The 20,702-nt window shown below is 41.1% G+C and overlaps 2 protein-coding genes across 3 annotated transcripts; one reads left to right on the forward strand and one right to left on the reverse strand.

Moving 5' to 3' along the window:
- Positions 1 to 489: 489 nt before the first annotated feature.
- LOC102217661 lies at positions 490 to 10,254 on the forward strand. Its single transcript, XM_023349731.1, has 14 exons — positions 490 to 668; positions 1,608 to 1,808; positions 1,966 to 2,328; positions 2,408 to 2,605; positions 3,214 to 3,573; positions 3,743 to 4,081; positions 4,158 to 4,511; positions 5,004 to 5,206; positions 5,300 to 5,407; positions 5,890 to 5,982; positions 6,074 to 6,184; positions 6,325 to 6,448; positions 8,688 to 8,882; positions 9,089 to 10,254. The coding sequence occupies exons 1-14, from the start codon at positions 593 to 595 to the stop codon at positions 9,886 to 9,888; spliced, it is 3,525 nt and encodes a 1,174-aa protein (XP_023205499.1). The 5' UTR covers positions 490 to 592; the 3' UTR covers positions 9,889 to 10,254.
- Positions 10,255 to 12,702: 2,448 nt separating this feature from the next.
- ints13 (integrator complex subunit 13) lies at positions 12,703 to 20,323 on the reverse strand. 2 transcript variants are annotated; one of them, XM_023350553.1, is made up of 18 exons: positions 19,944 to 20,323; positions 19,450 to 19,701; positions 19,168 to 19,242; positions 18,871 to 19,073; positions 18,305 to 18,385; positions 18,109 to 18,199; positions 17,859 to 17,987; positions 17,521 to 17,544; positions 15,998 to 16,082; positions 15,806 to 15,898; positions 15,219 to 15,308; positions 14,955 to 15,133; positions 14,717 to 14,881; positions 14,456 to 14,610; positions 13,428 to 13,658; positions 13,219 to 13,349; positions 12,995 to 13,130; positions 12,703 to 12,909 (listed from the first exon to the last, which is right to left on the reverse strand). In XM_023350553.1, the coding sequence occupies exons 2-18, from the start codon at positions 19,672 to 19,674 to the stop codon at positions 12,873 to 12,875; spliced, it is 2,130 nt and encodes a 709-aa protein (XP_023206321.1). In that variant the 5' UTR covers positions 19,675 to 19,701; positions 19,944 to 20,323; the 3' UTR covers positions 12,703 to 12,872. The 2 variants fall into 2 exon arrangements, with proteins under 2 accessions (XP_023206321.1, XP_005797243.1); XM_005797186.3 differs by lacking the exon at positions 17,521 to 17,544.
- Between the last annotated feature and the right edge of the window lie 379 nt (positions 20,324 to 20,702).

Below are 20,702 nucleotides of genomic sequence, written 5' to 3' on the forward strand. Positions count from 1 at the left end.
AAAAACAACTAACAGTTAACCTGGGATGTTTTGGGCGAGATTCTGCTGCAGTAGCATCAAAGAAAATCCATAGCTACTAGCAGCTGTTCAGTTATAATTGAACCTTATTTTACTTGTCAAATTCAGTATTTGTATAGCAGTGTTACTCTGGGTTGTAGCTCTTTGTGTATATTTTTAATTAATTAATTAATCTCTTTGTGTATATTTTAAATTAATTAATCAGAGTGCCATCTTGAATGATTGTAGTTTTTAATCATTTTATGTTGTTATAAATTAAACATTGCTATCTTGTATTACAAATATAATGCAGAATAGCAGTATGCAATAAAACAGGCTAGTATTCTGTGGGGAGGAGGGCATCCTCTACCAAGATGGCGGCGACATTGACGTATCGCTGCAATGGAACAGCTGAAGTCAAGGCGACGGATACGTTTTCGTTCTGATTGGCTCGTGTCCCAATACGTAACAAAAGCGACCAGAAAACTGGGCGCCATTTTGAAAAAAAAAAAAAAAGTGAAAACATTCCACATTAATCTTTTGTATTCGTTATCAGTATTTTGTAAGCTTTGTATTCACGGTAGAAGAAGCGGACATGGAGCCAACGGTGAGCTGGTCTCCCGAACAGACCGAGGCGCTCCTCTCCCTGTGGTCGGAGGAGAAAATTCAACGTGAGTTGGCGATATCGATAAGCAATGAGAAGGTTTATAGGGAAATGTCAGTCAAACCTTAGAGACAAGCCTGTCTGAAACACCCTTTTTATTGCTCTGACGCTTAGACTCTATCATAAAGGACGGTGATGCTGTGAATATATTGTTAGAACAACAACATTCACTAAAAGCCCAACACACCGTTAGAAACTGATTATCTCATCCCTTCTTTATGAAATTGATCATTCATTAAATTCTTAAGGTTCCCTTGCATGTTGTGCCCCAAGATACGAAAATTGTCTCTTAAAGAGCCGTTGAAATTAACATCGTTTACAATGAATAGATTTCTAAAAAAAATATATATATAGTAAACTAAAACGCATCATTGACTTCTCTTTTTCTTGATTATTTTTTTGTGCGCTGTCAATTTTAAGTATATTGCTCCACTTTTATCCCCTTGGCACAAAAATGTTAATTTAAGAACAGGTACTGAAATGTTATGAATCGACATTCAATTTTATGTTTTTTAAATGTCATTATTAACTTTATTCATCACCATTCAAGAAATATGTATGAATGCTTAGCCACGAGTCATGTTTATTCTCTTAACAACATTGATTATGATCAGACTTTATGTGAGTGTGCAAAGTTATTAAGGGGAAACGGGCATCTCCGCTGTGATGAAAACAATATACCATGGAATTTTGAAAATATTTTAATAAGGAAAGAATAATAAAAGTAGGAATCAAATTGTTTTGCGATGCAAAACCAAAGTAATTTTAAATTACAGAATTTTTGCAGGGACACAAATTGATACTTTTAATTGATATGTATATTAAAAAGTTGGAGAATGTCAAAATTTAAATGAATTCCAAAATTCACATCCTGGGCACATTTTATATTGTGTGCATCAAGACAGCCAAAACTAACACACATTTTATCCTTTTTGTCCCCTTGTAGATCCATCTGTTGTGACAAATATTCCCAATTCCTTCACCACAAGTTTCCAAGGACTTAAAAAAACAGAAATCACAAAGGATGCTGCTTTCTACCCCATTAAAGTGGAGGACTCTAATACTCCGTGCACAAGCAACGGGGCGGTTGAGGCTTTATTGCAGACTTCAGCCATGTGGCCACCCACCGCTGTGGGAAGGAGAAGAGGTAAGATCAAGGACAGATTTGTCTCTAAAAGTGAGAATACTCCATCATAGTGGTGTAAATAAAGACACAGTCTGGAGTGTTGCAGTGGAAGGGGATCACTTGACCCGAGAACCAATCGACTCTTCGCCTTTGGCTGTATCGCCTTTGTTTCTCTCAGATAAGCCCACGTGCAGCTGGTCAAAGAAAGAGGTCCTGACGTTGCTGACGCATTGGGCCAATCCGGCCGTGCAGCAGGAGCTCAGTCGCAACGTGAGGAACAACGCCGTCTACAGCAGCCTCAGCGCCAAACTGGCGTCGCTCGGGTACAACAAAACGGCGCAGAAGTGCAAGGAGAAACTGAAGAAGCTGAAGCAGGATTACAGGAGAATCAAGAACAGCAATCACTTGGACGGTGGGAAGAACATATGGTTTGACATCATTGATCAGGTTCTTGGCGCTTCAGTACAAAAACGTCCAGAAACCCCAAAGCTGCCCTCAGCAGAGCCCGCTCTACCAGTTTTGTTTGAAGAGAACTGTCAAGGTAATCAGAAGTAAACATCCATCCACCCGCAGGTTCCAGTAGGCGAAGCTTATTGGCTTTTAATGCGCTTTTATTGCAGGTTTTTCCCCTTCGACAAACGATTTTGACACCTTCTCCGAGCCCGACCCAGCGCCCACACCCTCCGACGTGATGAAAGAAACGGATTTCTTCGTAGTCAGAATCGAAGACGGCACGCCATCGACGAGCACTGCAGGTTCCTCCTCCGCCCAGCAGGCACCTGACATGTTTGCAACCAGCCATGTGAAAAAACGAAAATGTAGGTATAAAAGCCCTGAAAACAGAAGGTTAAAACAGTATCCGTCTCCTTGTTTAGGATGCTTTCTGTTTCCAAAAACACAACAAGTGATGACTTATCAAAAACTTTTTATCGGATCCTCGATCTTGAAAGAAAAGTTACCACACAATTTCCTTTTGCATGTTTCACTTCAAGCATCTGTAATGTTCTGGCATAATTCCGACTAGTTATTGGAAACTCGCCTCACCGGGAATAGTGGTAAAGCTCTGTTGATTTCACTGCATACATTTGGGTTTTAATCATCGATAATACATTTTCAAGAGGGTTGAGGGTTTTATGCATTATAAAAAACTATTTTCAATTTGTGTTTGAGGTCATTGTCTTGTCCAAGTTTTAACCATATAACCCGAAACGCTCAATATGGATGAAGAGCATACTGACTAATGTAGAAGTTTGTAGTTGTACGTTTGAATAATTTTGACCCTTTTTAGATCAAAGACAAGCTACAAAAAAATCCTAACTTTGTTTGTAATATAATTTTCTGTAAAACCTGTGTTATGCGTTATTTAGAGCTCAAAATTGCACTTTTATGAATACTGAGTTTGTGCAACCTGGTGTTATTTAAACAGACGTCCACACATGCAGCTGGTCTAAAAAGGAGGTCCAGGCTTTGCTGGCTTACTGGGCCAATCCGGTCATCCAGGAGGAGCTCCGCCGCAACGTGAGAAACAACGCCGTCTACAACAGCCTCAGCGCCAAACTGGCGTCGCTGGGATTTAGCAAGTCGGCACAGAAATGCAAGGAGAAAATAAAGAAACTGAAGCAGGACTACAGGAGGGTGAAGAACAGCCAGCATGTTGGTTGGGCAAGGACTGCGTGGTTTGGGATTCTGGATGAAGTACTTGGTTCTCAGGGTGTGCCGTCGAAATGTTCCAAAACTCTGAATCCTTTATCAGGAGAGCCAAATGAAGGGGATATGGAGGCTGAGGGTTAGTGGAGAAATCAATGAAAGCATCAATTTCATTCTTCCATCCATTTACCCATCCACCCTTACCGTGTCAGAGTTTTATGTTTAAATCTTGACCGCCTTAGAAATATTACCCATAAATTTCTATCAAACATTTCCTCCTCCTCTTCTTCTTCTTCCAAATCTCACAGATGAATGTAGGTGGTCTGCTGACGAAGTGCAGGTGCTCATCACTCTCTGGGCGCAGCCAAACATTCAGAAGCAGCTGCCCGCCTCAGGGGAAAACGACGAAGTCTTCACGTACCTCAGCGACGAGCTGGCTCAGGTCGGCTTCGCCAAGTCGCCGCAGCAGTGCAGCCTGAAAGTGGACAAGCTGAAGAAGGAGTACGCCAAACTGAAGCAGGAGGGGGCAAACGTGAACGACAAGAGCGACTGGTTTGCCATCATGGATAGCGTTCTCTTCCCCGAAGGAGACGCTTCCAAAGAGCGTAACTTGTCTGCCGTGCTGACGGCCTCTAATCCCCCCGAAGGTGAGCGGCAGCGTTTGCTGGCTGAACGCTTAGGGGAGAGGTTCAGGGTTTATGTCCGCTTTGTTGTTTCCAATAGATTTTTCGCACACTCTTTGGACAACGGAGGAAGTTGACGCTCTGCTGACAAAGTGGGCAGAGGAGCATGTCCAGGATCAGCTGAAATCCACCGAGGACGACCAGAGGGTGTACGCCCAGCTGAGCTCCGAGCTCGCCACTCAGGGCTTCGATAAGACCACCAGTCAGTGCAGGACCAAACTCCGACTGCTCAAACAAGAGTACGAGAGGATCAAGGAGCAGAAGGACTCCAAAGCACAAAAGACTAGGTGGTTCGTCATCATGGAGAATGTTTTCCGTTGCCACCAGCCTGAAACGGAGTCCAGGCCGTCGTCTGTGGAGACCTCACAGCATGAACAACCTGAACGACTAGAAGGTATTGTTTTATTACCGACAGAAAAACACAGAAAAATAATTTACAGGTTATTCACAGGTGCATCTTAGTTAATTAGAATATTATCAGAAGGCTTATTTGTTCAAGAAAGTTGCGTAGACGGTAACATGGCCATAACATAACTTTTGTATATAAAACTTCTGCTTCATCTAAACTATAATCCATAATAACCATTAACAGAAATTAATGCTTAAAATATGCCACTTTTTGAGCGATAACGTGTCATTTATAAATAAATTTCACTTTCTGAACCAACTTACTGAACTAAATGTCAGTCTAAATAATTGAGATCTGCATCTGTAAAATAAAAACAACTTTGCAAAAGATAACTGTAGTAATAAATGAGAAAATAACACTAATAAAAAAGTGAAGTTTGAATGTTTCTGTCTTCGCGATACTCAAGAAAAGAAAGTTTCTTTCACATTGAGACATCGATGCTCATCTCCTCATGTTAGGATGTCATCTTGTTCGCAGCGTGCGACTTGTCCATCCCGTCTCTGTGCCTCCTGGTTCCCACCCTGCGCCTGATGTGTGCCTTTGCCTGGAAGGTGATCCAGAGCGGCAACGCTCCACACTACCGAAAGGTGGAGGAGCTGGTGGTGCTGGTGACGGAGTTGTCTCCAGAGCTGCTTACAGCCAGAGAAAGAGTTCAGCTCCTGCTCAGACTGAGGGCGAGGGTAACTACAGCCACATCTTACTGCTCTTTACTCATGTTTCGTAGGAGTAAAAACGTAACAATGAGCACTTCTATATCTCCGTTTCTGTTCCAGTTTGTGCTGGAGTTGTGTCAGAGTCGGAGCACAGCGAACCTGCTGAACATCCAACCTCACCTGAGGATTATTCAAGATCTCAAGATGAATGCCGACTGCGGTCAGGAGGTTCGTAGGAGGTTCTTATTTTATACATTTTTCCTTTTTTAGTTGATCTGAATCAATCTTTATTGGTATGACTCTTAATCTCTCATTCTTTAACGTGGGAAGACGAGAGAAGACGTCACCTTTTGACTAAGGTGGCTGTAATGAGATGGCTAATAACCAAAACATGCCCGTATCACCTATAAGAACAAAAAACAAGACTGGACAAGGAGCCCAGTTTGAATTCTAATCACTTTATCAAATCTCCATAACAACCATTTAGACACCGCATTCAAATTAAAAGGCTTTCTTTTTCAAAAATATGTTGTGTGAGCTACAAATAAAGATGAATTTAGCTTGAGACTTTTTACACATCTTTACCGGAGAGATAATAATGTGAATTACATTAATTGTCAGCATTTTGAACCTGATGTCTGTTTGCATCTTATCGCCACAGAAGACGGCTAACATACTTCGTTGTTTTGGTTTTGACTCTTCATTTAAAGGAGCTGAATGAGTTGGAGAGTTCAAAGTCAAATTTTGTAGAAGTTGTTTATGCCTTGCTGGAGGACGCAGAGGAAAGAAAGAGGTTTTTCAAGGTGGGATTCTCTTAAAACAGTCGCTGTGATTCTAGTAGGATTTTGCAGTTTCAGTAAAGACCGAACATGCTAGTTGTTGTTGTCTTCCCAGGAAGTCTTCCCAACACACTATGGAGAGCAGTATGAAGCTACGCTGCAAAGATTAGTTTGGAAATTCATCTCCAGATTGGATAATCTCTTGCCCATTCCTGATATAAAACAGGTAAACTATCAGAATGAGTTGCTGAAAACAGGTGCTGCATATTAAAGAAGGATTTATTCCATTTTACAAAGCTGGAGTCATCTTCATTTGTTGATGCTTTTTTGTTGTTGTTGTTGTTGTTATTTTAATGCCTGATACAGACTGCAGAGTGGCTCAGTAGCGCCCCCTCAGTCATGGAAGAATGTGGGAAGCTGGTTTTGGATCCAGAACAGCTGAGGACGCTGCTGAACTTCCAAGAGCAACAAACAGGAAATCCAAACAAATGTAATTCACTACAATTTTGAAGAATATAAATAAAATCAGCATGCTGTTTTTTGATTGTTTTGGTTAGTTTAACATTCCAGTGGAATGTCAGTGGATAATTTTCTGGGATTAAGCCAATAATCCCAGGCATCAGACAAGACGAGCATGTGTATGAAAACAGAAACAGGGAGGAGTATCTGTTTTCCATCAGAAATATTAATGTAAGTTTATAGCAGCCTAGAAAAAATACTCTCAGACTTTCCGATTGATTGTACATCGAGAGATATCCGATCTCGAGTGCTTGGATCTAGGAAATAAGCCATGTGAGAACAGGAATTAGATGTTCAAGCAGCGCAGCAAATCAATGGGTGGTGTTGTCCTGCTAGATGAAATTATCAGTCTGTACCACACAAAAATCTGGGGGGAAAAGTTGGTGCCTACCAGATGCAAGAAGCTATAATGCACTGGAAAAACTCATGTCTACTGTAACAAATGTAAAACCCACCTGTGCTGTATGCCACACTGAAACTGCCTCGAGGATGCTCATCAAACATGAGAGATTACATGAGAATACCCAGCTAGCTGATGCTCTGTCAACTATTTGGTAACTGTGTAATCCGTTGTTATACGTTTAGATTACTACAAATAATACCATGTCAATGCATTTGAAAGTTCACCGACACATTACTAAAGTCAAAACTATATTTTGTATTATGTATTCTCTATTCAGACATGTATACTGATAAAAAAAGCAAACATCCAGTTTTAAAAGTTGAGATCATGCCTAATTAGATACACTGCCTGGCCAAACAAAACATCGCCACCTGGATTTAACTAAGCAAATAGGTACAAGCCTCCTATTGGATAAGTACTGCATAGGCGATTATCTTTCAGCTGTCAACAAGTTATTTAACCCCAGCTGATGCAATTAGTAACTCCTCATTTCTTAAACAACCATGGCAAAAGACACATCCTGAGGTCGTGGAAAAGACGTTAGTCTGTTTAAGAAGGGTCAAATTATTGGCATGTATCAAGCAGAGAAAACATCTAAGGAGATTTGCAGAAACTACTAGAATTGGGTTAAGAACTGTCCAACGCAGCATTAAAAACTGGAAGGATGGTGGGGAACCATCGTCTTCCAGGAAGAAATGTGGTCGGAAAAAAATCCTGAATGATCGTGATCGGCGATTACTTAAACGTTTGGTCAAATCAAATCGAAGAAAAACAACAGCAGAACTCAGGAGTATGTTTAATTGTGAACGCAAAAGCATTTCCACACGCACAATGCGAAGGGAACTCAAGGGGTTGGGATTGAACAGCTGTGTAGCCGTAAGAAAACCTCTAATCAGTAAGGCTAACCAGAAAAAAAGGCTTCAGTTTGCTAGGGAGCATAAAGATTGGACTCTGGAGGAATGGAAGAGGGTCATGTGGTCTGATGAGTCCAGATTTACCCTGTTCCAGAGTGATGGGCGCATCAGGGTAAGAAGAGAGGCAGGTGAAGTGATGCACCCATCATGCCTAGTGCCTACTGTACAAGCCTGTGGGGGCAGTGCTATGATCTGGGGTTGCTGCAGTTGGTCAGGTCTAGGTTCAGCAACATTGTGTGCCCAAAGAATGAGGTCAGCTGACTACCTGAATATACTGAATGACCAGGTTATTCCATCAATGGATTTTGTCTTCCCAAATGGAACGGGCATATTCCAAGATGACAATGCCAGGATTCATGGGGCTCACATTGTGAAAGAGTGGTTCAGGGAGCATGAGACATCTTTTCCACACATGGATTGGCCACCACAGAGTCCAGACATTAACCCCATTGAGAAACTTTTTTGATGTGCTGGAGAAGGCTTTGCGCAGTGGTCAGACTCTCCCATCATCAATACAAGATCTTGGTGAAAGATTAATGCAACACTGGATGGAAATAAATCTTGTGACACTGCAGAAGCTTATTGAAACAATGCCACAGCGAATGCGGGCTGCAATCAAAGCTAAAGGCGGTCCAACAAAATATTAGAGAGTGTGACCATTTTTTGGTGGCGACTTTTTTTTTTGGCCAGGCAGTGTACTACATGAAACTATGAAAAAAGTTTAGAAGTTTTTATGACTCATTTAGCCATATAAAACATATAAAAACATGACATACTGTAGGAAAAATGTGTTTTTTGCCCTTTATTTCTATGCTTGAGAGGAGTAAAAAAAAATGTTTTGCTCACTAGAAAGAAATCTGGTCTGAAGGGGTTTAAATGTTTTTCTCTTACAGGCTTGCCTCAAGCTCAGAATATGTTTTTACCCTCGCTGTCTCTTCACCTGAAAGCGAACTCGAGGCAGCAACTACCAGTTCAACGCGAAGGGTCGGCTCCTGATGACGACGATGAAAGCCAAACGCACGATAATTCAGTCCTGGAGAACCTGGAAGATAAACAGAGCGATGGTGTGATAGCAGCCAACTGCTCAAGTATGTATGAAGATGTGTATCATGGCAGGTTTTACAGAAGTATTTGCCCTCTTACAGTTTTCTTCTGTACTAGCTTTTGTTAAACATTTAATATCAAGTAGTTTTATTGTAAGAGAGAAAGTAAAGAATCCATAAAGCAGTTTTCAAATGACGATTTTAATTTGGAAAGTAAAGCTATTTGGAGCTGTTTTATTCCTCTCTTTTAGGTGTCATGTCTACACCTTTAAAACTGCATCGCTGCTCCATGTGTTCCTTCACCGACACCAGAGTGTCTGCATTCCTCAACCACATCCGGCAGGAGCACCTGAGTCCGATAGACGACACTTTTGAAGACCACTTCATTCAAAACGCCAGCGTGGGGCTGGATTGTGAGCTTTCCAGCGAACTCTTATCAAATGTAACAACATCCAACATCCAAGGTCCTCCATATCAATGCGCCAAGTGTGACAAAAGGTACCTCTCCAAATCGTCCCTGATCGTCCACTACCGGATCCACACAGGCGAGACTCCGTATCTGTGCTCCCACTGCGGCCAAGGGTTCAGGTCCTCGGCCTACCTCGACCTGCACACGCGCGTCCACACTGGAGAGCGGCGCTACAAGTGTCACATCTGCGGGAAAACCTCCAACCAGCACCTGACGAGGCACATGCGCATGCACAGAGGGGAGAAGAACTACCTGTGCACCGAGTGCGGCAAGGCGTTCCTCTCCAACGGGGAGCTGAAGCTTCACATGCGGTATCACACGGGGGAGAGGCCATACACGTGCAAACACTGCGGGAAAGGCTTCATCGCCAAATGCCTGCTGACTGTTCACACTCGCCGGCACACCGGAGAGAGTCCCTACCGGTGTCCAATGTGTCCGAAATCCTTTCCCACGCTGAGAGCACAGAAAAAGCACCTTAAAATCCACTCGAGCAAAAAGTCCTTACAGTGTTTGGAATGTGGTCGGATCTTCAGGCTGGAGGACACTTTCAAACTCCACGTTAAAACACATGAACTAATGTGAACCTGTTTTAACAACATTCTGGTTTTTAAAAGTTCCAAGTTACACCTTTGCCAAATGTTCCAACGTTGTTTTTTTGTTTAATTCACTGCCTCTAGAAAGATTATCGCTTTTGTGACTCTAAAGGGAAAAGAAAAAAAACAGCTCAAGTTTGCAATGCAGTTATTTTATAAAAACTGTAAAGCTAGCATTCCAAAAAAAAAACAAAAAAACTCAACAGAAATGACTGTTTATGTTCTGATGTTTTATGATTACTCTGAAAATTCGAATCATGATTTAAGACGTTTTTCACGGCGTTCATGGGAGTGTAATGAAAACATGCGTAAAATGGATCCTTCGCAGACTTATAATAAATGAGCTGTTACTTGATACTGAAAAGTATTTTTTACTGTCAGCTTTTTGTTTTTACTGTACATTAGCAAGCATTTGGAGAGTCGGGGTAAACTTGGACTTTTCACCAGTCCATCACAGAATATTTACCATGTTAGCTAAATTTTGTTTTTAGCTAATTATTTGTTTAAATGCTTATGCTTAGTACTTTTTAAATAAAATATCAAGCACAAAATAAAGATGAAGATACATATTTTGCTAATATTTACCTTATTTTAAACTTAATTATTTGGTTGGATTAAATATTTAGCTTGTTAGCTAAATTACAAACGTAGCTAAACATTCAGCTGAATATGCAGTGATATCTTGAGATATGAATGTGGCAAAGAATTTAGCACTTAGCATTTGTTGGATAAAGTTTTTTGCTAAATATTTATTTTTGGTTAGTAAATTATTTTAGCTGAATGTGTCGCTAAGTCAAATTTTAACTGTGAAATAAAATATGTATCATGCTAGCCAAACAAGTTAGCAGAGCTAAACACTTAGCAAACTAGCTAAATTAAATATGTAGCGCTAAATATATATATATATATATATATATATATATATATATATATATATATATGTATATATATATATATATACATATATAGATATATATATATAGTTGGGTTTTTTTTAACATGTAATTAATAAGACTTTAACAGTTCAGGTTTAAATCATCCTTTTTGCCCCCAACAGTCGAGAGATTTTGTTCAGACTACTGCACTGGTTCCCTCCACTCCCACTGACCCTGGCCCCTCACCGTGCGACTTCCACGAAGCCTTCCGCAGAATCGCTCACCAGTCGTCTGACCCCGTGACCTCACCGGGAAACCCCCCCATCTGGACTGGACCCAACAGAGCCAACCACAGTTAGTGAGACAGTCGGTCCACAGTGAGTACATGAGATATGTCTGCTGCTGTTCACTCCTATGTGAATGTATGTGGTTGTTCTGGATGTTAGTCACACAGATCATATGCTGGAATGAGTTAATTATAAGAACTGTATGCATGAATAACAGGGAGGACATATGGTCTTATATAGTATGGATGAATTTAAGGGTGCCTAAACTCGTGGAATATATAAATAAAGAAATGATACAAATTCCTTCTGCTCATAGCCAAAAACGGGAAGAGATTTAATACACCTCTGCGGAACCAAAACGTCACATTTATGTTTTTACAGAAATCCCAAATCTCTTGACTTCTGCTTCTGACATCAGTTCCAGCTCTACTGGGTGTATTAGGAAGCTTTGACCAATGGCGATACTGCCCAGCACATTAATTCTGACTCCGTTTCACAGTAAACATGTATTTGGAAGTTCCGAGAATTACTATTTGACCTCCTGGATTCAATTCTGCTCCATCAGAAAAACTACACTGATGGAGCACTCAACAAAAATATAAACGCAACACTTTTGTTTTTGCTCCCATTTTTCATGAGATGGACTCAAAGATCTAAAATTCATTCCAGATAAACAATATTACCATTTCTTTCAAATGTTGTCCACAAATCTGTCTAAATGTTTGATAGTGAGCACTACTGCTTTGCTGAGATAATCCAACAAGTTGAAAAATGGGAGCGAAAACAAAACATTTATATTTTTGCTGAGTGTATTAATCAAGGTGGTTGTTTCTTAATGCGAACCAGCAAAACATCATAATTTTAAACTATTAATATAATTATATTCCTCTACAATAGACAAGGCCAAATAGTTTGCATTGAGCTGAAACAGAGCTGAGAGATGTGTTTAATGATTATGTGCATTAATCATATAGTTTAAAGTACTTCATAGCTATATAAATAAAAGTTTATGACCGAAAAAAGCATCAACACCAGTAAAATAAATTAAAAAGAACTAGAGAAATACAGTTATAAATATATAATAGCACAAAATAAACTAGACCAGTGAGTCTTTTATGCCTCTACTAGCTTAGCACTTCAAGGTTATGTGTGTGTTGTTACTTTTAAATCCAACATAGCATTTTGATAAATTAGCCTCAAAACTTACTTTTAGTCTCATCTGACATCATCACTCTTAGTTTTAGCTGCCATTTCACTTTCATTAAATATACATCAATAGGTGTGATCCCGCAAATCCAAATTTTATTTAAGCCTGTGAATGTTTCACTGCTGATATCTGTCATTCAATAAACAGAACCTTAAGCACAAGCTGAGGATATTTTCACATATATTTAGCAAAAATTTAAAAGAAGAGTTACAAATACCACCTCTTTCCTTTAGATTCATATGTGATAAAACCTCTAGGTGAGATTAAACCTCTTTTAGTATCTTTGTCTACCACAGTTGGAGGGATATATTGAGTCCACTGCTCCCTCTGCTGCTCAAAAATATTTAGTAACTTTCAAAGAACTGCGACTTGTATACTTATGCAAATTGTTTGTGTGGTAACAATATTGTTTCTTATAAAAAAAAGCAAACTTGTGTTTTCTACAGACAGCTTTTATTGAATAGTACAGTATGTAAAGATCATATCTACAAAATGATGCGTAAAAAAATTGGAAATTTATTGTTACAATTCACCATCCAATTCAGTTATCGTCTGTATTGGAGAACGTCAGAGTCTTTGCCAGAGAAACTGATCAATTGGACAATCATCTGGTAGCTTTTCCATTTTCATGGGCATCCATCCTGCAAATAGTACAATAAAACTGCATGTGCAGCCCACAAGAGCAGGAAGGATGACAGTGGGGGTCGGACTGGTTTTAAAGCTTACCCGTTCTCCTCCTTCAGGTGCTGGTACAACTCGAACTTGCTGTTCACCGAGCTTGCTCTTCCAAAAAACTCCTGGTGCTTCCTAGAATTGGCCACAGTGATCCGATTGGTCCACATGCTGAGGAGTGTGGCAGGACCTGAGGAGAGGAAAAAAACGAAACAATCAGGATTTGTTGTTTGTTGGTGGGTTGTTTTGGTTTTGGGGTGAAAGTTAAGTGTTGGAACCTTTTGCTCTCTCTGGAGGCTGAACGTCCTCTGAGATCAGGCGAGGCTTCTTGTTGAGCGGCTCCGGTGAGTCCGGGGAATCTTTGATCACTTCGGATTCCTGATCCTCCTTCTCCAGCAAACCCTTTAGTCTGCAGGAGAGAGGAGAATAATCAGACATCAGAGGAGACGATGAGTAAGAGCTGCACATGAGTAAACGTCACACTCACCTTTCAGATTCCTGCCAGCTTTTATCTTCTGCCTCTTTGCTGCCATTTTTCTCTGTCCTGTCCTCCCTCTCTTCCCTCTTCCTCCCTCTCTTCTTCCTCTCCTCTTCCTCTGGAGGTTTGCTGCGGCAGGCGATGATGCACTCCAGAACTCTTTGGTGCCTGTCGGTGGCGCCGGCGTGCGTCTTCACCAGCGTTTCCAGCTCGTTCCACATGATGCGGTACTGCTCATCCCTGCCAATGACAGCAATTCAAACTCATCACTGATGTGATTCACCCTCATTTCTGGTGAGACGGAGTAAAGTGCCTAGTCAAAGTCCAAACCTTACAGTAAATCCAATTGAGAACTTGCTGTTCGCAGACGCTTCTCCAGCAAATTTTGACTAAACTTTTAATAATTGGATTGTTTGTGGCATAAATCCAGCCTGTCGTAGCTTTTTATGTGGCTCTTTAGACATCAGACACCAAATTACATCAATTCGTCCCTCCAGCGTTTTAGAACCCAGAATCAACAGGTGCCTGCCAATTTTTGCACTAATGCATAACTGAGAATTTATTGCAACTTTTTTTGCAAAAATTGTAAAAAAACCCAAAACACATTGTGTTTTAGTTGCTGCTACCTCCCACCTGCAGCTGGCAGTATTTCTTACTTTTGCTTCACTGCTGCCTCAGCCTGACTTGCTGTCAAGTTGTAGTCAGTGATTGATAACGTCATACATAACCGCAAATATTTTTAACTTAGCATCACAAAATCTGTGATTTTAATTGCAAAAAAAAAAAAAAAATCACAAACAATTGGGAAATCCTGGAGGGACTGATCAATGTTAGGAGATGTTCAAATAAATCAGACTTAATTTTAAGAAGTACTTATCGAATGCAGAGGCTGTTATTTATTAATATTTTAATTTGTTTATGGCTTTATAAATGCAAACCCAGCCCATTAGGAACATTCATGATCTTGAAATGGTGCAAAATGAGTAAAAGTTTGACATCCCTGCTCTAGATGAAGGATGCTAAATTAGAAAGCTCGCCTCTTGGGGCCTTTGCCTCTGGATCCGACAGTAGAAATGGGGAGCGGGTCGTTCTTCCTCTCCATGTCGACCAGGTTGTAGATGGTTTTCTGGCAGGTTAGCAAGTCCTCCTCAGTGAGAGCCTCTTTCACTATGAGGTTAGCCAATGGGACCACCTGGTGGAGATAAACAAAAGCGCATACACAAATCTCTAAATGCTGATTATATGTGAATGAGGGCGGCGAATATAAAAAAAAACAGAGATTTCCGAGTGATACTCACCGCCTGCATGTTGAAGATGGTAGTCTGGGAGATGATCATTGGCCAGTATCTGGTGTAACGTTCCAGCTGAGCTTTGGCCCTTTCTACCGGCAGTTTCCCTGAAGGATCATGAGAAGCCTCCGCCACAGGAGTGAGCCGGTTGTCCCTCATAAATTCGCCAAAGTCCTGAGGGAAAACGGCAACGCCGAGGTTAAATCGTGCGTCACATTTCCGCGCGGGTGCAGCGAGCTGAACGCACGGTGATTCTGTAGTCCGTCACTCGGCCGCCGCAGCCCTCGCTGATGGAGGGCGGGTCCTCCAAGGTGGAGCGGTTGCTGTTGAGGACATGCAGGAAGATCTCGCCTCCGTGGCTGCTGAGCATGTGGCTGATGACCTTAGACCCCGACTTTCGAGGCTGCTCTAGTAACACTGATCTCCCTATGAGCAAAAAGGAGCAATCATAAAACGTAAATTTTTTGAGAATAGCGCCATTGAAAGAGATCGACAGGTTTCCGCAGCTCACCGTTAAGAAGAAAGTTTGTCAGGCATGACGACGGACGGCTGTTTACGTCTGTAGGGGAGATGCGGTAGGCTCCTGTGCAATAATGCAGTTCTGCAGAGGTAAATAAAAAAATCGAAAAGTTGTTAAGGTATTTATAATTATTACACTCATTAACATAACTTTGATGTGGGAAATTCTGTGTTCTATGACGTAAAGCACTATGCATTATTTTCTTCTTAAATTATAGATGCTTAAAATCAGGAATTTAAAACTGCTAAAACAGGAACATGAACGTACGGTATAATTGAGGTCAGGTGTACTTCTTTGCTTCAAGCAAAAGATTAATCTGCTGCAGAATAGTTTGATCTGCTGCAAAACTTTTAGATATCCGTTTGGCTTAGTTGTCCATTTATTTTGCCTTCAGATAAACAGTGTTACTTAATTGAATAATTACGTCGTTTATGCGATATTTTGTTTTACACTTTTGTGCAATATGAAAGTGAAATGAAGGTTTCAAATTGATCAAATACGCCGTTTCCCCTCGGAGATGAGTAAAAGTATTTCAGATAAGTATAAAAATCAATAAAACTCGTGTCGATCGGTCCCACCGATGCTGTTCGTCCGGGGTGTGCACCATTTCAGCGTCATCGTCTCTTTCACTCCATTTTCTCTAGTGCTTGTTCCCGCCATGTGCAAGTCCCCTGCAGAATACAGACCCCAAATAGCAATTATCGGATCACACTTGAAAGCATTTGGTTTAACTACTTCAACCCACAGTCCTGTGATGCATAAAGACCCACCGCTTTTGAAGAACTCAATGTGCGCGTCTCGGTGATGCAGGAGCTCGACGTCATAATTCGCCGACGTGTTGGCGTGCTGCTCCTCCTGTCCACCCGCAAAACAAAGTGACAAACACGGGTGAGACTGGACAACTAGGGCTCGAGCATAGACAGATATGCAGAGGCAAACATTAACTCTGCTTGCTGATTTCATGTATCCAAAAGGAGAAACAAGGACGGGCGAAGTAAAAGAAAAATTACTGCTCGGGGAACCGTTTGATGAGCAGCTTTGAAGGAAAAACGGCGTCGTGTGTTTGGGATCGAGTCTGATTTGATTTGACACACAAAAGGCAAAGAAACTGCTTTAGATTTCTCAACCATGTACAGAACTTTGCAAAAGTATTCAAACATCCAATCTTGCTTCTACCCTTTATGTTACAACCACGACATTTAATTTATATTGTAGAAAAACAAAAGTATTTCTAAAGTATAAACTAAAAAGAATACGATACACTGGTTTGAAAACTTGAATGCCTACTTCTTGCATAAGATGCAAACCTGGGTGTTTTGGGGCATGTTTCCATCAACTTTGGAAAGCAGCAGTATCAGATTTTATCCAGGGAATTGAAATTCTGTTTGAACTTTGACTAGGCCATTCTAACTCATGAGAATGCTTTCTATTACAGCCTTGGCTGTGGACTTTTCCCATTCATCTTCCCATGAACTCATCCTGGCCTCAAATGTACACAGATGATGTGTTCACATTGCTAGTTGCATGAAGGTCAAAAAGCACCGTGTTTCATGCTTTGTCTGCATCTCCTACTTGGTTTGAGGCAATTTGCAAACAGGACTGTAATAGTTTTCTTTCAATAATAGCTTTCTTCTTTCCCATCTTCAATAAAGGTTTGATTAATGGCTGTTCTGCCTCTTGGCTGCTTCTTTGATTAATGTTCTCATTCTCACACTGGTCATGTCTTATGGTTATAAGCAGTTGTACCATACTTGTTGCATTTTTAGATGAGGGGCAAACTAGTCTTCTGTGAAATGTTTGAAGCTTTGGATTGCATTGGATTTTATTTAGCGGTATCGCAGTAAGGGGTCTGAAAGAGGTTGAATATTTTTGCAGTGTACTGTACATTTGGCCAGGACTCCATCGGACTTTACAATGGAGCACATGGACACACTGAATGGGGGAAAAATAAAGAGTTTTCCATTGAAGGACAATAACTGAGAGGAAGGGAAAACAGAGCAGAGCTGGATTGGAAAACTACACACTGATGGCAGTAAGTAACTCAGAGGAGGCAACGCTGGTCACATTTACGCACAACAGCTACATAATCAAGGTTGTTGTTACATTTTAATCTGGTAGAAAATGTCACAAATAAGGTCAATTCTCTCTCTTGAACAGTAAACACTTTCAGACCAACGTTGCCTGTTCTCTACTTGAGCCTCGGCACCAAAAATGACAGTTTCAGCAGCGGAGCTACATGCTGTGAACTCTTCCCTATTGCGTACTTTGATGTGTGTGTGATCAGAGTACTAACCTGTTCGCAAACATTTAATGTGGGCTAGCAAAACAGAAAATACAGCATGAAACCAGCAGCACGTTCACAGTCATATCAGCATGCAGATGGGCTGAACAAAAAAAGGACGGGGCTGGAGAGATTTGTTACGACGATTCAGCAAGCAAAAGGAAAACAATGTGCTTTAGAAAGGAGGAAGTAACAGAAATACAAGCAATATAATGAGGAAAATAACCAAACACGGTGATCTGAACTCTTTTTTTTTCTTTTTTTTTTCTAGAAGCAAGAACAAAACACGTCAAAGTTTTATGTTGGTGAACAAAAGTACACACAAAAGGAATCAGAAGCAGGTCCCTTACCTTCATGGGGATGTTTGTTATGGTGGTGGAGGCCAAGTCAAAGTGCTGCTGGACCAAAATGTTGAGTTTAGAAGCCAGATGTCTCCCAGCACGCACGCTGTGAACTTCACTAGTGAGCAGCGGGGAGATCTGAGGAAGACACGGTACAGTGCGGTGTTGTAATAGTAGCAGATGAGCAGTTTGTGTGTGTGGGGGTGTGCGTGTGTGTGTGTGCAATATGTACAGTTAGCCCCCCCGGGGTCTCACCCACCTCTTTCTTGGGTCGGTCCGACACCAATGTTTCCTCCCCCTGTGGGTAGATGTGGACTAGAACCAGATCACACTGCTGGATGGCCATCAACCTGAAGCCCACACGGATAAAACAGACCGGCATCACATTTGGGTAAAACTGACTTAACCGTACATATAAAGCTAATTTAACCAAATTAAGCTTGTTGGCTACAGACCTGTCGGAGCCTGCTGCCAGCTTGTTTTGTTCTGAAATGGTTTCCTGGATGCAGTCCTCCAACATCCGCACATGAGTATCACTGACGGAGCAAGAAACAGATGTGACAAATTACCAAAAAACTACTTTCATCTCTTTGTAGCAATAACGGTCTTTCGTGTCTCATTTTGACTTCCCATCATCATGTTTTGTTTCTTTGTATTTGGCATTGGTCCAACGGCGAAGATTTTTGCTTTTAACTTTTATTTTCTGATCATGTTTTTTTCTTTTTTTTTTAAATGCATGCTGGGTTGAGGATCACTTGTTATCGTGCATTGCACCTGGCATGCAGGGAGTTGTGGTTAAACTCCTGATTCTGTGATGACGTCCATCATTTATTTTTTCCATAATTAGATTAATCCACTAAATTTGGGAGATTAATCTCAAGTAATACACACCAAATTCGTACTTACCGAAACCACAAACCTTAGTTATTTGGATAATTATTCAAGTCTGCCTAAATTTAAAAGTGCACTTGTGCAAGGAAGTAGCTCTATAGAACCCAAGCAGTGTCTACTGTTATTTTACCTTTTAGCATTAGTTAAGCAGATAATTCGCCCTCTGTTGGCCACTCTCTCCGCTGTGTCCATTAAAGCCGTGCGCTTCTCATGCTGCAGCTCCGTGATCTTGCACAACGCCTCCACGGCGGCGACCAGGCCATGCAAGATGCTGCAGCATTCCGGGTCCTCGCGTGGATTTGGTGGCCCGACAGCTGCCAGAGCCGACATTAGCTGGAAATCAAAAGAAGAGATCCACTTTTAAGTTTTTTTTCTTTTTGAAAACGTGACAATGTCCAAAATAGCCCATTCAGGTAGAGAAGCTCACTTCATGGGTGCTCTGATCTTCTCGCCTCCATGTGTTTAATATGTGGAACTCCGAGTCACTCACAATGTAATTCACCTGTAAGAGGTAGCAACACAAGTTCTTTAAACATATTTCATAAAGGTTTTCATCGGGAGGAAGAATTGTTACTGCAGAAAAGAATGGACTTAGTTATTATACTGAAACTTTAAGACCAAAAGGGTTTTGTTTTTTTTAATCAAGTTGTGAAAAGATAATTAAAATGAACTTTTTAAACAAAAATGAACAAATCAGAAAGAATCCAACCAGCTTGTCCTTTGGGTAAACATCGAAGAGGATCCTGCAGTACTCCATGGAGCACTCCACCGCGCAGGTCCACAGGGACTTGGACACGGGGGCCAGAGGAATGACCCCTTGGGCTCGGCTCTTCGTCAGCACGTCACACTCCACCTGCTGCCGACTGGACTCGGCCATGTAGGGACAGTGGTCCACCACGAAGACCGTCTTGTGTGCTACTGAGAACATCTTCATTTTGCAAACCCGCGGAGTGCGTAAAATCTGAAAAACACAAGACAACAAAAGCGCATAGAAAGCAGAGCGACAGTTTTACTCTAGTTTATAGAAACTTGAACAAATTGAATGTGTTAGAGATTTTTTTCAGACCCATATCAATCATTTTTTTTCTCCACTTGCTTTACATAAATGACGGGAGTTAGTTATCGCATGCAGAACCACAGCCGATCTATTTAATTGAGACTGATAGGTGAAACACAACACGACCTGTTGCCCAATTATCTCACCTGGTCAGAAAGCTGTCTGGTCTGGAAATCAGATGCGTCTATAACTGATTATAACTTTCGATCTGGGTCACCGTCAGTCTCAGGTCATGTTTATAACGGATAACAACGAACTAATGTCAACCGACCTTATAAAGCAACCGCTGCGTTAGCATGTAAGCTAACAGCAGGTGGATTGTTTTATAGCGCTCGGCAGCACAGGCAGCTACACTTTGGGTCAGTCGTAAAATACTTATATATGTGGGTCTTCAGAGTAATCCACTAACATATGGTCCGTTTTTTTTAGATGCGTGCTAAAGCTAAGACCAGACAATACACTTCAGATCCATTCGGGCTAGCAGTTTTTGTTATTAGCGGAAGTAGTCTCACTGCTGTTCCGTCGCTCTTTTGATTCCCCTCGTTGATGAGACTCAATGAAAACATGTTCCCATTTCCGATCGATGCGACGTAACAAAGTGAATGAGCTGAGTGAAAGGAACCCCATTTTCGCCACTCCATTTGTTCACGTTTATGACATTATAGGATTCAACCTCATAGATATAGAGAAAAATAAATGATGTGCTTTTTTCTAACTCAACTGGATTTTCAGTTTGTTTATGACCAATGCAAAGACAAATGTTCGAGGAATATTTCTCAGTGAAGTTAATTTACTTCAGTACAACACAACTTTAAAAATTATGTAGATTAATTACACAGCATAATATTTGTAAGTGTTTATTTATTTCTATTAACTTGGATGACCGTGAGGCTGCTTGTTAATTC

This window comes from Xiphophorus maculatus, chromosome 17 (assembly GCF_002775205.1).
Source record: "Xiphophorus maculatus strain JP 163 A chromosome 17, X_maculatus-5.0-male, whole genome shotgun sequence".
Classification (NCBI taxonomy): Eukaryota; Metazoa; Chordata; class Actinopteri; order Cyprinodontiformes; family Poeciliidae; genus Xiphophorus; species Xiphophorus maculatus.

What these genes read in the sequence shown, in the direction of transcription:
- LOC102217661 (XM_023349731.1), top strand. Translation starts at nt 593, where the DNA reads ATGGAGCCAACGGTGAGCTGGTCTCCCGAACAGACCGAGGCGCTCCTC. An exon ending in GTTTGAAGAGAACTGTCAAG is followed by an intron (nt 2,329 to 2,407) that starts GTAATCAGAAGT and finishes CTTTTATTGCAG; the next exon opens with GTTTTTCCCCTTCGACAAAC. An exon ending in AAAGAAAGAGGTTTTTCAAG is followed by an intron (nt 5,983 to 6,073) that starts GTGGGATTCTCT and finishes TTGTCTTCCCAG; the next exon opens with GAAGTCTTCCCAACACACTA.
- ints13 (XM_023350553.1), bottom strand. Translation starts at nt 19,674, where the DNA reads ATGAAGATGTTCTCAGTAGCACACAAGACGGTCTTCGTGGTGGACCAC. An exon ending in CGGACCGACCCAAGAAAGAG is followed by an intron (nt 17,988 to 18,108) that starts GTGGGTGAGACC and finishes TGTCTTCCTCAG; the next exon opens with ATCTCCCCGCTGCTCACTAG. An exon ending in GACAAACTTTCTTCTTAACG is followed by an intron (nt 15,134 to 15,218) that starts GTGAGCTGCGGA and finishes TTTTGCTCATAG; the next exon opens with GGAGATCAGTGTTACTAGAG.